This window comes from Micromys minutus (assembly GCF_963924665.1).
Source record: "Micromys minutus genome assembly, chromosome: 32".
Taxonomy (NCBI): Eukaryota; Metazoa; Chordata; class Mammalia; order Rodentia; family Muridae; genus Micromys; species Micromys minutus.
This window is the reverse complement of record NC_137967.1, coordinates 13,584,384-13,597,908: the sequence shown is the minus strand read 5'-3', so window position 1 is coordinate 13,597,908 and position 13,525 is coordinate 13,584,384. Positions and strand designations below refer to the sequence as shown.

Sequence of the window (13,525 nt, the reverse complement as noted above, 5' to 3'; positions counted from 1 at the left end):
ATATTAGGCCTGAGCAGCTTGTTATTGAAGGATTTTTTTTATTCTTTCCAGAATCTTTCTATCCACCTTCCTCATATCTGCTGAGCCTGAACCATACAGACCACCTTTTATTCCCTACAGTTTTCCTGGTTCATTTAGTCCTGCCAGGCATACCAATGTGCCCCATGGGCCTTGTATCCCCTTTCTAAATGCAATCTTCTTCACCCCTCAGCAGGTCTGTAGATCACTACAAGCTCCCAAAAAGAATAGAAGCTACACAGGAAAAACATCACAGTCAAGTAATATAAGCAATGGATATCTCAGAGACTGAACCATCATCTAAAGAAGATGGAATGAGTAGACCCAGGGCTCCCGCACACAATGTACCCTTGATGCAGCTTGGTTGCACATGGGCCAAAACAAACAGAGAAAGTGTCTATCCAAAAGCCATAGCCTGTGTGTGGGACAAGTCTTCTGCCTTGTAGGATTACAGTAGGTAAGGAAACACCTAATCATTCAGACTTTATGTACCAGAATGGGGAGATACACAGATGGCACACCCATTCTAAAAACAAAAAGGAAAAGGAGTGGAAGAAGGCCTTTGGAATATGGTAAATGGGAGGAGAATTGAGCAGGTGTTAGTAAATAAAAAACCAATCAACAAATAAAACAGAAATCTGAATGCTCTGATTGTTTGAAGTTTCCTTGAACTCATACCCAAGAGTCCTCTACATACAATTTTCTTACTTGTCATTTTATGATTCTATATTCACTTTGAATTAAAATTTTAAGGTAGATTAGAGTATATAAGAATAAATCAAGTTCTTCAGTGTGCCCGAGTCCTTGAATATTTCCTTCATAGCCCACTGTAAACCAGCAGGGAAAGGCTGCTTCAGAACTAAGGAGGTAGAGACTGAATATTCAGTGTCTCATGACACTTGACCACCTATGGATTTCTGGCTAACTTGGGCTAAATGAAGTTTCCTGCTTCAAAATAACCAGGTTAAGAAATCAAGCAAGGAAGCAAGCAAAGAAACTCCCACATACAAAAACAAATTAAGATTAAACGGATGCTGTCCAGCAAAGGATGAGAATAAATGACTTCCCTGTTTTGGACACTGCTCTCAGAAGTTTTATTCTCAGCATTCTAGTTACTCTCTTGAAACTCCAAGTCTCAGACTGTCTGTTGTAGCCAATCCCTTCCTTTAATACTCTTTCACTATTACACATTCTCTTCCTAGCCACACCTCTCAGGCCAATAAGCTACCTCATAGGAAAATGAATTCTTTCCCCATTTTATCCTGTTTAGACTTCCCTGTAGTCAATCCGATCCTCAATTGCAAATGTATAAACCATGGGATTATGGTCATGATTGAAACGCATCCATGATATTTCTCAAACTCTGAGTCCTGGCATGGTTTTATTCTTCCGTATTACTTTTCAGCCTATTTATCAGATTCCTCTGGTAAAATTAGAGAACCTGAGCTGACAGTTAGGTCTTGGGCATTAACTGAGTGTGCTTGAATGAGATAGGGTGTGTCTAGTATGATTTAATCTCCTGGCAGGAAAATGAGTATTCATAATTTTTTTTTATTCTTAAAGCTTTTACCAGACCATACTCAACCCTGCTCCCCCTGTTTAACCTACCTCCCACATCTCATCCACTGCCGCTCCTATATCTCTAATAGGATTTTATCATCCCTCTAACCCACAAGACTTTCCGACATTCTTATTCAAAAATTCTCTCAAATATTAGCTTCAGCTGTTCTGTTGTGGAGTCCTTTGTTTGGGAGCTCATTTCCTTTGTGCATGCTGCCTAATAGATACTCAGTGTCTGACAGATCCCAGGAGTCCAGGTCAGGTGAGGTTTCTGGTTTTCTTATAGTGTAGCACTTTGTATTAGTCAGGGTTCTCTGGAGTCACAGAATTTATGAATAGTCTCTATGTAGCAAGGAGGTACTTATGGGAGACTTACAGTCTGTAGTGCAATCCCTGAAAATGTCCGGCAGCAGTTGCGAAGTCAAAGATATAGCAGATGCTCAATCCCACAGGGCAAGTAGTCAGAGCTCCACTAGGCAGGCAGGAATAGTCCCTGTAGGCAGGCAGGCAGGCAGGCTGAGAGTGAGCCTTCCTTATTCCAAAGTCCTTATATAGGTCTCCAACTGAAGGTGTGTCCCAGATTAAAGGTGTGTGCTACCACACCTGGATCTGGGATTTGCTTGTCCCAGATGACCTTCAGCTCAGTGATCCCCTTGCCTTAGTTTCCTAAGTTTCTTGGCCTCTATGCCTCAAGATCTCTGGCTCAAGATCTCTGCAGTGAGATTGTCAGTGGCTTCCTACCAGGTGTCATTTCATTTGATTGTCTTCATGGAGATCTAAACAAAGTGAGCAGAGTATTATATAACACTGTCTTAAGGCAGAAAAATTACTGAAACATACAGGTTTGCATAGGCTACAGGGTGAGTTGCAGATAGATCTAATGTATGCTGTTAGATTTTTCATAGTGAAAAAAAGTCTAAAAGCAAACCTGGCTCAATGCAGCAGATGGGAAAGTTCAGTACAAGGCTGTTAACTACACACATGAAAATAAAAATGAATGATTCCACACCACTAAAATTTAATCACACATACACATGCTAGCACCAACAATGTACATTTCCTGTGAACACAAATGTATTTCTGAAGTGGACTTGAGAGGGTCAGGATGTTAAGAATACATTCCTACTGTAACAATAAAGAAGAAAAAAAGATGACAGCAGATGTTGTCACGGTTGTGGAGAAAGAGGAACACTTCTCTACTCTTGGTGGGGTTGTAAACTGATACAACCACTCTGGAAATCAGTCTGGCCATTCCTCAGAAAATTGGACATAGTACTACCTGAAGATCCAGCTATTCCACTTCTGGGCATATAACCCAGAGACACTCCAATATACAACAAAGATACATGTACCACAATGTTCATAGCAGCTCTATTTATAATAGCCAGAAGCTGGAAAGAACCCAGATGTCCTTCAGTAGATGAATGGAACAAAACTTGTGGTACATTTACACAGTAGAGTACTACTCAGCTATCAGAAACAATGACTTAACCAAATTCTTATGAAAATGGTTGCAGCTAGAGAATATCATCCTGAGTGAGATAACACAATCACAAAAGCACAGACATAATATGCAGTCACTGACAGTGGGATGCTAACCCCAGAGGCTCGGACTGCCACAGAAACAACTCACAGACTGTGTGAAGTTCAAGAAAAAAAGAAAAGAAAAGAAAACAAACAAAAAAAAAAAAAAAAAAAAAAAACCAAAAACCCCATTATGCTCAATCCTTACACACCAAGAAATCATTGACTAATTCTGGGTTACATCCTGTTTTACATGTACATTTGCTCATTGTAACTAGTAAGACCTTAATGCACAGTGTCAAACCTTAAAAAAAAGAAAAAAAAAGCCAAGCAATGCAATTTCAAAAAGGTATTTGTATACAATTATGCAAAAATGTTTAAATTTTTTTTCTTTTATCTTTGTTTTTTAAAATAAAGTTTAAAAAAACAAAAAAGAAAAAGAATATTTATTTATATGTTGTCACTAAATCTGTAATTTTTAATACCGAATAAAATTTCCTCAGCTGTTTAAATACAGAGAAAAACTTCACTTTAATAACAAACATCAGAGCTCAGGACAGGTAGAGAAAACAAACAAACTCTAAAAAAGAACTTAATTAAATGGAACACAGAAACTTAGGGATGACATGATAACTCTACTCCCCTTCACTCTATACCCAAATCCGTATACCTCTTGACAGAAGTTATAACAAACGCAGATGACTCCTAATTATTAAAGAATTTCGAGGGTGTCAAACAGCTCACACATCGATTTGGGAAACATTATGCTTTCCAAAAATCATGTCTACCTCTAGGTCTCCACCAATCTTAAAGCAGAAATTGGGTGCTAGTCACAAGGGCTTCACTAAAGGGGTCCCTGTAGAATAGAGTGACAGCATGTTCAACCACACATTGATTTGCACTTGAAGATGACCATAGCCTGTAGGAGTAGAATTCAGCTTCAAGATTAACTCCTGTCTCCCAATGATGGGCCCCTAATCATGCATCAGTCACATCATAAAACATAGCCCTGTTTCTACCCATGTTCATGAAGCTAGAGGAATTCTAATTGGAGGTGGAAGAGGTGGTGGTAAGAGAGGAGATTCCAAAGCTTTTAGATCAGATCCATTTTAGATGAACTGTCCTACATTTGAAAACCTGTATACCAACAGGCTGGTAAGTAGCATTAGTTTCCAAGTTGCCCACCAACATAACTATAGCCTAGCTCCAGTCTCTAGGATAACTGCAAGAATACAAGGGTTACCATGTTACACCTTCAACAAGAACAGTGTTCCCAGGTTATTTTCTCAACAAACATTCATCCACATGTTACAAGCCCATGCACTTTCTAATGACCATAATGCAGAGGAGAGCAGAAATTCCTTTATGATATGGTGTCTAACATTAGCTCATTGTGTTAGAGGTTCCAGCAGCTTTCCAATTAGATGCTTGCACACATACACCCTGACTGATTCTCACAATAGTGCTTTTCTCCATAGACACTCAGTGCTGACAACCACCCAGAACTGTCCCTTGTCAAAGTGGTGCATGAGCAGAGAAAGAGGTATCTAAAATAAATTCACAACACTGTGGTGAGTTACATCTGATTTGCTCCTGTCCGTTTTGGGGAGATCACTAATATTACACTGGCACAAATATCTGACCCTCAACACCATTGGATTAGCATTGTGAGTGGCACCACCCAAAGCCTCATTTAGTAGGGAAAGGAGCAGAATGGTCTCAATGAAGGAGAGGTACTCATCAGATGGAACACAAATTCTTTGCAAGCCAGGACAACTCTGACTTCAGGCTTGCAGACAGTTTCTTCTCTGGCTCTACTGAAGCTTTAACAATTTACTACTCAGCCTCCGCTTCACAGCTGGAACTCTCCACATAAATTGCTATAGCTGAGGAAACATTTGAATCTCAACCAGGAAAACCTGGTCAGGAGGTTTTGTTTGCCTGTGTTAAAAAACTAAAAGGGAAACAAAATATTCAAGAATAAAATTCAAGTTAATTTCAAAATGTTTGATAATTCAGGCCCCCAAACCTGACGCTTCTCAGGGAGTGGGCAATTCCTTAAATCCTAATGAAGGATGAAGCCAGGGAAAGGATTTAGTCTGTTTTCCTTTCTGAGAAGAAAAACAAACAAAACAAAAAACAATAAACAAAATAAACCCTACTGTATCAGAAATACCAGATATGGTGGCACTTGCCTGTACCCCAACACTTGGGATGGGAAAGGTAGAGGAGGAGAAGATTGAGAAGTGCCTGAGCTTCATGGTAAGAGGCCAGCCTTGGTAAATGCAAAGCTGTCTCAAATACTGATCCAATCAGATGGCATACTGGGTACATAAACTCTATGCATAGCCTAATTACTCAAGTTAGAGTCACATGGTTAAAAAGAGTAAAGGCACACACAGAGAGACAAACACAAAACAAATGAAAAAAAACTTACTTGCCTTTAATATCAATAGGGTTGAGAAATTTCTTGGAGTTTAATAGAACTTACTGCTCATGTATAAGACCCAGTTACAAATCCTACTACTCATCTGGCTACCTCTAGTTCCACAGGAACAATGCTCTCTTCTGTAGACACACACAAAACACACTCACACATCCATACACACGAAAAAAGACATACAAAATGAAATAAATCTAAATAACAATGATAATAACACTCCATTTTTCAATATTATTGTTTGATAAAATAGGAAAAAAATACTCCATAGAGGAACAGTTCTATGAAGAGGGCTATGACTTCATGGCTTCACTCCTCAGAAAGGTGTCCAGTAGCCAGTGTCAGCTGTATTATGGTTTTATTTTGTTCAGAAAGGACAATATTATATGCAGACTTGCATTTGCGGTTGGACCTAAGAAACTGTGACTGGGATGAGAATGTTTGTGTGTGGATCTCAAAGGTGTTGGCTTTTCTTTAGGACTAACCTACTAGTTTTGCAGGCATATTGGCTGGCACCTGGAACAGAAGAGCTATTTCCAATTCTCTGTTACCTCATAGTGTAGTATGACTATTTCTTAGGTGACAGTGTAAATGGTGTAGCTATCCCTAACATCTGATGCAGTTATTGCATTTTCTGACTTTGTCTTTATTTCTTTTTGTTTCAACTGTTCAGTGTAGAGCAGCATCATAGGCATTCCAATTGGACCAATCAGGGGGTTGGTTGATGTGTGAATTCAAGGCCACCCTAGTTATGTAGTTTATATAATAAATTCCAACCTGCCTACATAGTGATGCCATTCAGTGTCTGGCTTACCTCACTCACTATCATGCTTTACACTTGAATACTTTTACTTTCAAAATTCCTGGTATCAATGACTATTTGCTGGATATTAGTCTATTTTATGGATGTACAAAATTTTGCTTATCCATTTTACCTGAGGAAAATCTAGGTTGTTTTCAATTACTAATAGAAATAAACATGCTCAGAATATTGTTAGGATGCGTGCTTGTGGTGTAATGAGACATTTCTGGGAACAAGTCTCAGAAGTGAAATATCTGTACTTAGCATAGAAATCATCCAATTTTTCAATTTTTTCAAAAGTAATTAGTTTCTAACCCAATTATGTCTCAGAATGTTGATAAGCTTCAAACATACCTACTCATTGACATCCCCAAAAAAACGTTGGCTTTCACCTTGGGGACTTTTACACATTCTTTCTTACTTTCCTGTTTCATAGTTCTGATCCAGCACCCAGGAATTAAAGTGGCCTAGGCAACATCTATTCTGCAATATGTCATAGTGTATACCTTTAATCCCCATGCTCATATTGCTTGTGGATCTTATGACTTGGAAGGTAAACTTCGCACCACAGTGACTCCAAACAGCCAGAGATACATCCCTAACACTCACACAAACCGGCGAGTGCACACAGACACATGAACACAGTGAGGGAGTTGAATAGTTGAGAGGAGGAAGAGAAGAAGAAGAAAGAGGGAAAGGAGCTGGGAGAAGGAAAAAACCTAAGTGATAGAGAGAGAAAGACAGAGAAACAGAAAGTAAGAAGAAAACCTGCCCTGGAAGCTTTGTCTCCCCAGACACTCCAGATGGCAGGAACTGGGAAGAGAGTTCTGAGAATGAGCTGCCATTTCTCAAGAGTAAAACCTTGAATTCTGCATTCTAAAACCCCCAAAAGTATTCTTTCCTTATGGAGAACATCCTAAAATCCATAAAAACATTTTCCAGATATAGCAGAATCTTGGTATGAGAAGGCAAAAATGCAAAGAGAGCCAGCCCTCCTTCTTCTGATGTCCTCAAGTAGGTCTCCACCTGAAGGTTTGTCCCAGATTAAAGGTGTTTAGCACCACACTTGGATCTTAGACTTGCTTTGTCTCAAATGAGCTTGAGCTCAGTGATCTCCTCCCCTTAGTGTCCTAAGATTCATAGCCACTATGTGTCAAGATCAGGATCAAAGATGGGTCTCCCAAATATGGATTGTGGTTTATTCCAGATATAGTCAACTGGACAAACAGAAATAGCCACTACACAATTCAACATGTGCACTGGCAATACAACAGCTCTCCTCAAGGTGAGTAGCAACCATTCTTAAACACTGGTTCATGTCACTAATGGAATCCATACAGCATTTTAATAGGGTCTCTTGAAGCATAAGATTATAAAGTTTCTGCAAGGAAATAACATGGTAAGGTTTAAAGGACTCTGAAAACTCTAGGAGGAGGAGGGGGAAGAGACAAGGGTACCCAATTCTATCGGTTTAGGATATGTTCAATGAACAAGTTTCACATAAGAGTATTCAGCAAAGAAAAAACAAAGCATGTTCTCATTCAAAAGTGATTTATTGGAACCTATGAGAAAGTATAATGCTACGTGATTACAGATGATAATATAAGGCTTCAGAGCCTTCCAATTAACAGATAGATACAAAATAACAGGGATAGGAGTCTCATACAGTACTTATGTTTTCAGCCAATCTTCTACTTCAAAAACAATTATATGTATACTGTACAGAACAGTATTTGAGGGGCAGCCAACAGTGGATGTCATCCAGAGGACAAATGACACAGAGACCTCCTAAACCAGTCCTTTATCCTCTTCGTGATGTCGTGTCCCTTTCCTTCCTTCACATTCCCTATGGTCTCTCATACGTGAAGTTGGTGGGATGCAGGCTGTCAAATTGTCAAATATCACTGCTGTCCTAGGGTGTGTGTGCTATACACAATAGGATGAAATTAAGTTCATAGTACTCAGTATCAAGAGGTCTCCATTAAGTCAGAAGAAGTTGATTGGAGATCAAATAGAAAGAAATAATCCTCTACCCATATACATCCAAAAAGTCCTGAATGCACATGGTGGATGCCTCTAGTGAATCACATGAGTCCTACCTTCCATTAATAAGAGGCCAGAAATGCTCTCTTCATATTTCTTCCCAACAGTCACACAGTCTGGCCTTCAAATCATAGATAAAGTATTTACGACAATCTAAACATCTCTTACTCACAAAGTAGACCTGTTTTGGCTGCCTTATTTCCTTCAGTGTGTCCATAAGCTCAGAACAAAGTTGGACAAATCTCTGTGGAATAACATCACCAATGTCATCATAGACCTCGTCAGGGGCAGGGTACTTCTCCAGGGTCAGCTGTGTGAGGTTGGCTGTATGCTGCAACAGCTTCTTCAGGCTGCCCATGGATAAGAAGTTCTTCAGAAAATTGACTTCAGTGAGCTGAGAACACTGGCTGAGCCCAGGGAGGAAAGCACTGATTTGGAAGTCCATGATATCACTACGCTTCAATTTTAATGTCTGTAGGGTAGCTTTCAGTCTTTCTAGTAGGCTTCCTAGAAACGGATGACCTAAATTATTAAATGTGACACTACTCAGGTCCAGGTGTTTGAGCTGATGGATGCATGGACACTGGGACAAATACTCCATATCTGAGAGTGACAAAAGGCAGTCTGTTATAGCAAGGGTCTCTAATGGACTCTCCAAGCACCTAGAGAGAGAAATGAGAGAGAAAGTTACTTTAGTCAACTTCAATATTTATTTGAAGAGAAAGTCTGTAACTTCAAAGTAGCAGAGCGAACACTGGCCCAAGGTCATTTTCAAGTTATTATTTTGGTCAAGCCTTTGGTGCTCCCTATGGGAGACCTAACAATACCTATGGCTGCTACTGCCTAAGCTCTACAGTGCCCTCTGAACTAGTAAGCAGAAAACATATGTGAGGACACATACTGTATGGAGGGAAACCCAACAGGAAAACTGGGAACCACTTAGGAACATTCCCAGGTCTGCCAACATTTAATTCAACAGGTTCCAGCTTCCACACATATCCACTCTTTTGAACATGAGACATCATTTTGACCACAAGCATCCACTCATATGTCATCTTTTAAACCCCTTCATGTGCCTATATTTCCTTTGAACCACGGAAAGACAGAGGCAGATGGAACCTGCTTCCATAGTTGAGGTATGTGTTGACATGAGATTATAGGTCCTGTAAGGTCTCACACACTGTGTACATTTATTTTCCCTTCATCTGGGTTTCTCAAGACACCTACTGTAAATCATGTAAACATATGACAGTCTAAATTTACTAAGGTGACTAGTCATGGTGTTACAGCAGCATGAATTTCTCTAGTAATCAATCTATGCTCACATCTATGTAACATTAAAAATGGCTGGGAAATCACTGTATACACTAATACTTAATGCAAACCAGAACAACAACAACAACAACAACAACAACAAACAAAAGGTTCTTTTCTCACTAATGGATAAAGATCTCTGTCCTTTCTTACCCCAGCACTTGTTCTAGGCTGTCCTCCACGAAGCAGACTTCATTCAAATAGAGATGCTGGAGCTTATGCAGTTTGGAGAAGTGGGGAAGAATCTTTGAATGAGACCAGGCTATAATCTCTTTGGTCCAACGCCATACCAAAGGTACAGAGATTTCTTTGAAAATGAGTTTCTCGAGGCTTTTCATCTGGCCCAGGCCTGGGGCTAGCCTTATAAGGGTAGGCATATCCCAGCATGTTTTGATTTCCAGTTCCTGGATTGAGCTTGGATCAAAAACCTCCAACAAATACAGGGGGTCATATGCAGGAACGGCATGAAAAGTCAACTTTGGAGAGATCACACGGATCACATCTTTTCGCTGCTTGGCCCAATGATAAAAATACCTTAGGTATTTGGAGGGCCTGTGGGACAAGATGGAAAGGTTTAACAATATAGTCAGGGCACCTTTCTCCTCAGGAATGGGGCAATTCTCTGATGGCTTGCTCATGCAGATGACATCCGGAGAGCAGACAACATGCTGCATTCCAGCACAGCCATTCCAGAAGTCATGGTAGACATCTCTTAAATCAAGCTCTTGTAGCTTCCAACTCCTGTGGGTAAAACAGAAGGACATCTAGATGAGGAGATACAATTTGTAATCTGCAACCTCACAATTCATCTTCCCTTCAGTCTATTCCTTGGACAAATCTTCCAATTTTAGTGACAGGCAAAAAAGCATGGACTGACTCAATGTATATGTACCCTTTCTGCTCTAAGCAATGCTAGACACAATACTGGACTGATTTTTTTTTTATTCTTGAAGACACTGAGCCATAAAATCAAAAGCCTCCAATTAACCTTGAAACCACTGTGGTTACTCGATTCACCAGTCCATCCACATACATTCCTCCAGGCTATCTTGGTCTAACTTACCTAGGTCTATTCTTCTTTGTCATCAGCATGTCAAGGCCATTTAGCACAGCTTTCAGGACTTTAAGGCTAAGAGATTGTCCCAGACCTCCCAGAGGAAGGCATGGGAAGGGCCATGCTGCCACCATGTGCCTAAGGAGGTTAAGTTGTTTGCTATTGAATGCATCTTTGAACAGTGGTGGAAAATTTTGCTTGGGCAGGTGTGGCAGAGCAGAGATGGTCAAGGCTTCATCTTTCAGCAGGCTTCTTCTTGCCAGTAGCTGGAGTGTGGGTGGGTTTTTCAAGTTCATCATGGCTTTTAGAGATGCAGATGCTCTAGGAATATCTAAAAAATGGAAATAATCCATTTAAGTTTATTTTAGCCCATCTCTTCAAGCTGCCAAACCGCACTAATCACATACACCAGACAGGGTCTCAATTACTGGTCTGGTGACATTGAAATATTTTTATATCTGGTGACATGGTTTCTGTCTCTCTCATTTCCATAGTTTATTCAAGTTCCTCCTGCAATTAGAAAAGGGCCCATTTCAACAGACCTTCCCTATTACTTTGCCCAATCTGATCCAATTTAACCTGTGATTTCTACTCTTCTCACAAAGAAGAGCTTCAGATATAATTCAGACCAATTTGTGTGAAAACATTAAGCATATTCTACCATCAATGGAGCAACGTATTTCATGAAATAGATACAAATTTTACTTCTTTAAGGTTTAGAAGTAGGAGCAATGTTGAATTCTGTTCTTTAAGAGAGTGAATATATTAGGCCTGAGCAGCTTGTTATTGAAGGATTTTTTTTATTCTTTCCAGAATCTTTCTATCCACCTTCCTCATATCTGCTGAGCCTGAACCATACAGACCACCTTTTATTCCCTACAGTTTTCCTGGTTCATTTAGTCCTGCCAGGCATACCAATGTGCCCCGTGGGCCTTGTATCCCCTTTCTAAATGCAATCTTCTTCACCCCTCAGCAGGTCTGTAGATCACTACAAGCTCCCAAAAAGAATAGAAGCTACACAGGAAAAACATCACAGTCAAGTAATATAAGCAATGGATATCTCAGAGACTGAACCATCATCAAAAGAAGATGGAATGAGTAGACCCAGGGCTCCCCCACACAATGTACCCTTGATGCAGCTTGGTTGCACATGGGCCAAAACAAACAGAGAAAGTGTCTATCCAAAAGCCATAGCCTGTGTGTGGGACAAGTCTTCTGCCATGTAGGATTAAAGTAGGGAAGGAAACACCTAATCATTCAGACTTTATGTACCAGAATGGGGAGATACACAGATGGCACACCCATTCTAAAAACAAAAAGGCCAAAGGAGTGGAAGAAGGCCTTTGGAATATGGTAAATGGGAGGAGAATTGAGCAGGTGTTAGTAAATAAAAAACCAATCAACAAATAAAACAGAAATCTGAATGCTCTGATTGTTTGAAGTTTCCTTGAACTCATACCCAAGAGTCCTCTACATACAATTTTCTTACTTGTCATTTTATGATTCTATATTCACTTTGAATTAAAATTTTAAGGTAGATTAGAGTATATAAGAATAAATCAAGTTCTTCAGTGTGCCCGAGTCCTTGAATATTTCCTTCATAGCCCACTGTAAACCAGCAGGGAAAGGCTGCTTCAGAACTAAGGAGGTAGAGACTGAATATTCAGTGTCTCATGACACTTGACCACCTATGGATTTCTGGCTAACTTGGGCTAAATGAAGTTTCCTGCTTCAAAATAACCAGGTTAAGAAATCAAGCAAGGAAGCAAGCAAAGAAACTCCCACATACAAAAACAAATTAAGATTAAACGGATGCTGTCCAGCAAAGGATGAGAATAAATGACTTCCCTGTTTTGGACACTGCTCTCAGAAGTTTTATTCTCAGCATTCTAGTTACTCTCTTGAAACTCCAAGTCTCAGACTGTCTGTTATAGCCAATCCCTTCCTTTTATACTCTTTCACTATTACACATTCTCTTCCTAGCCACACCTCTCAGGCCAATAAGCTACCTCATAGGAAAATGAATTCTTTCCCCATTTTATCCTGTTTAGACTTCCCTGTAGTCAATCCGATCCTCAATTGCAAATGTATAAACCATGGCATTATGGTCATGATTGAAACCCATCCATGATATTTCTCAAACTCTGAGTCCTGGCATGGTTTTATTCTTCCGTATTACTTTTCAGCCTATTTATCAGATTCCTCTGGTAAAATTAGAGAACCTGAGCTGACAGTTAGGTCTTGGGCATTAACTGAGTGTGCTTGAATGAGATAGGGTGTGTCTAGTATGATTTAATCTCCTGGCAGGAAAATGAGTATTCATAAATGTTTTCTTTTTTTATTCTTAAAGCTTTTACCAGACCATACTTAACCCTGCTCCCCCTGTTTAACCTACCTCCCACATCTCATCCACTGCTGATCCTATATCTCTAATAGGATTTTATCATCCCTCTAACCCACAAGACTTTCCGACATTCTTATTCCAAAATTCTCTCAAATATTAGCTTCAGCTGTTCTGTTGTGGAGTCCTTTGTTTGAAAGCTCATTTCCTTTGTGCACGCTGCCTAATAGATACTCAGAGTCGGACAGATCCCAGGAGTCCAGGTTAGGTGAGGTTTCTGGTTTTCTTATAGTGTAGCACTTTGTATTAGTCAGGGTTCTCTAGAGTCACAGAATTTATGAATAGTCTCTATGTAGCAAGGAGGTACTTATGGGAGACTTACAGTCTGTAGTGCAATCCCTGAAAATGTCCGGCAGCAGCTGCGAAGTC

The 13,525-nt window shown here is 39.9% G+C and overlaps 1 protein-coding gene across 1 annotated transcript; it reads right to left on the bottom strand.

The window, feature by feature from the left end:
- Nucleotides 1-8,475: 8,475 nt before the first annotated feature.
- On the bottom strand, nt 8,476-10,793 carry LOC308413339 (PRAME family member 12-like; the record flags this gene model as incomplete). The annotated part of the gene is made up of 3 exons (XM_080908276.1): nt 8,476-9,049; nt 9,855-10,442; nt 10,765-10,793. The coding sequence occupies 3 exons, from the start codon at nt 10,791-10,793 to the stop codon at nt 8,476-8,478; spliced, it is 1,191 nt and encodes a 396-aa protein (XP_080764402.1).
- Between the last annotated feature and the right edge of the window lie 2,732 nt (nt 10,794-13,525).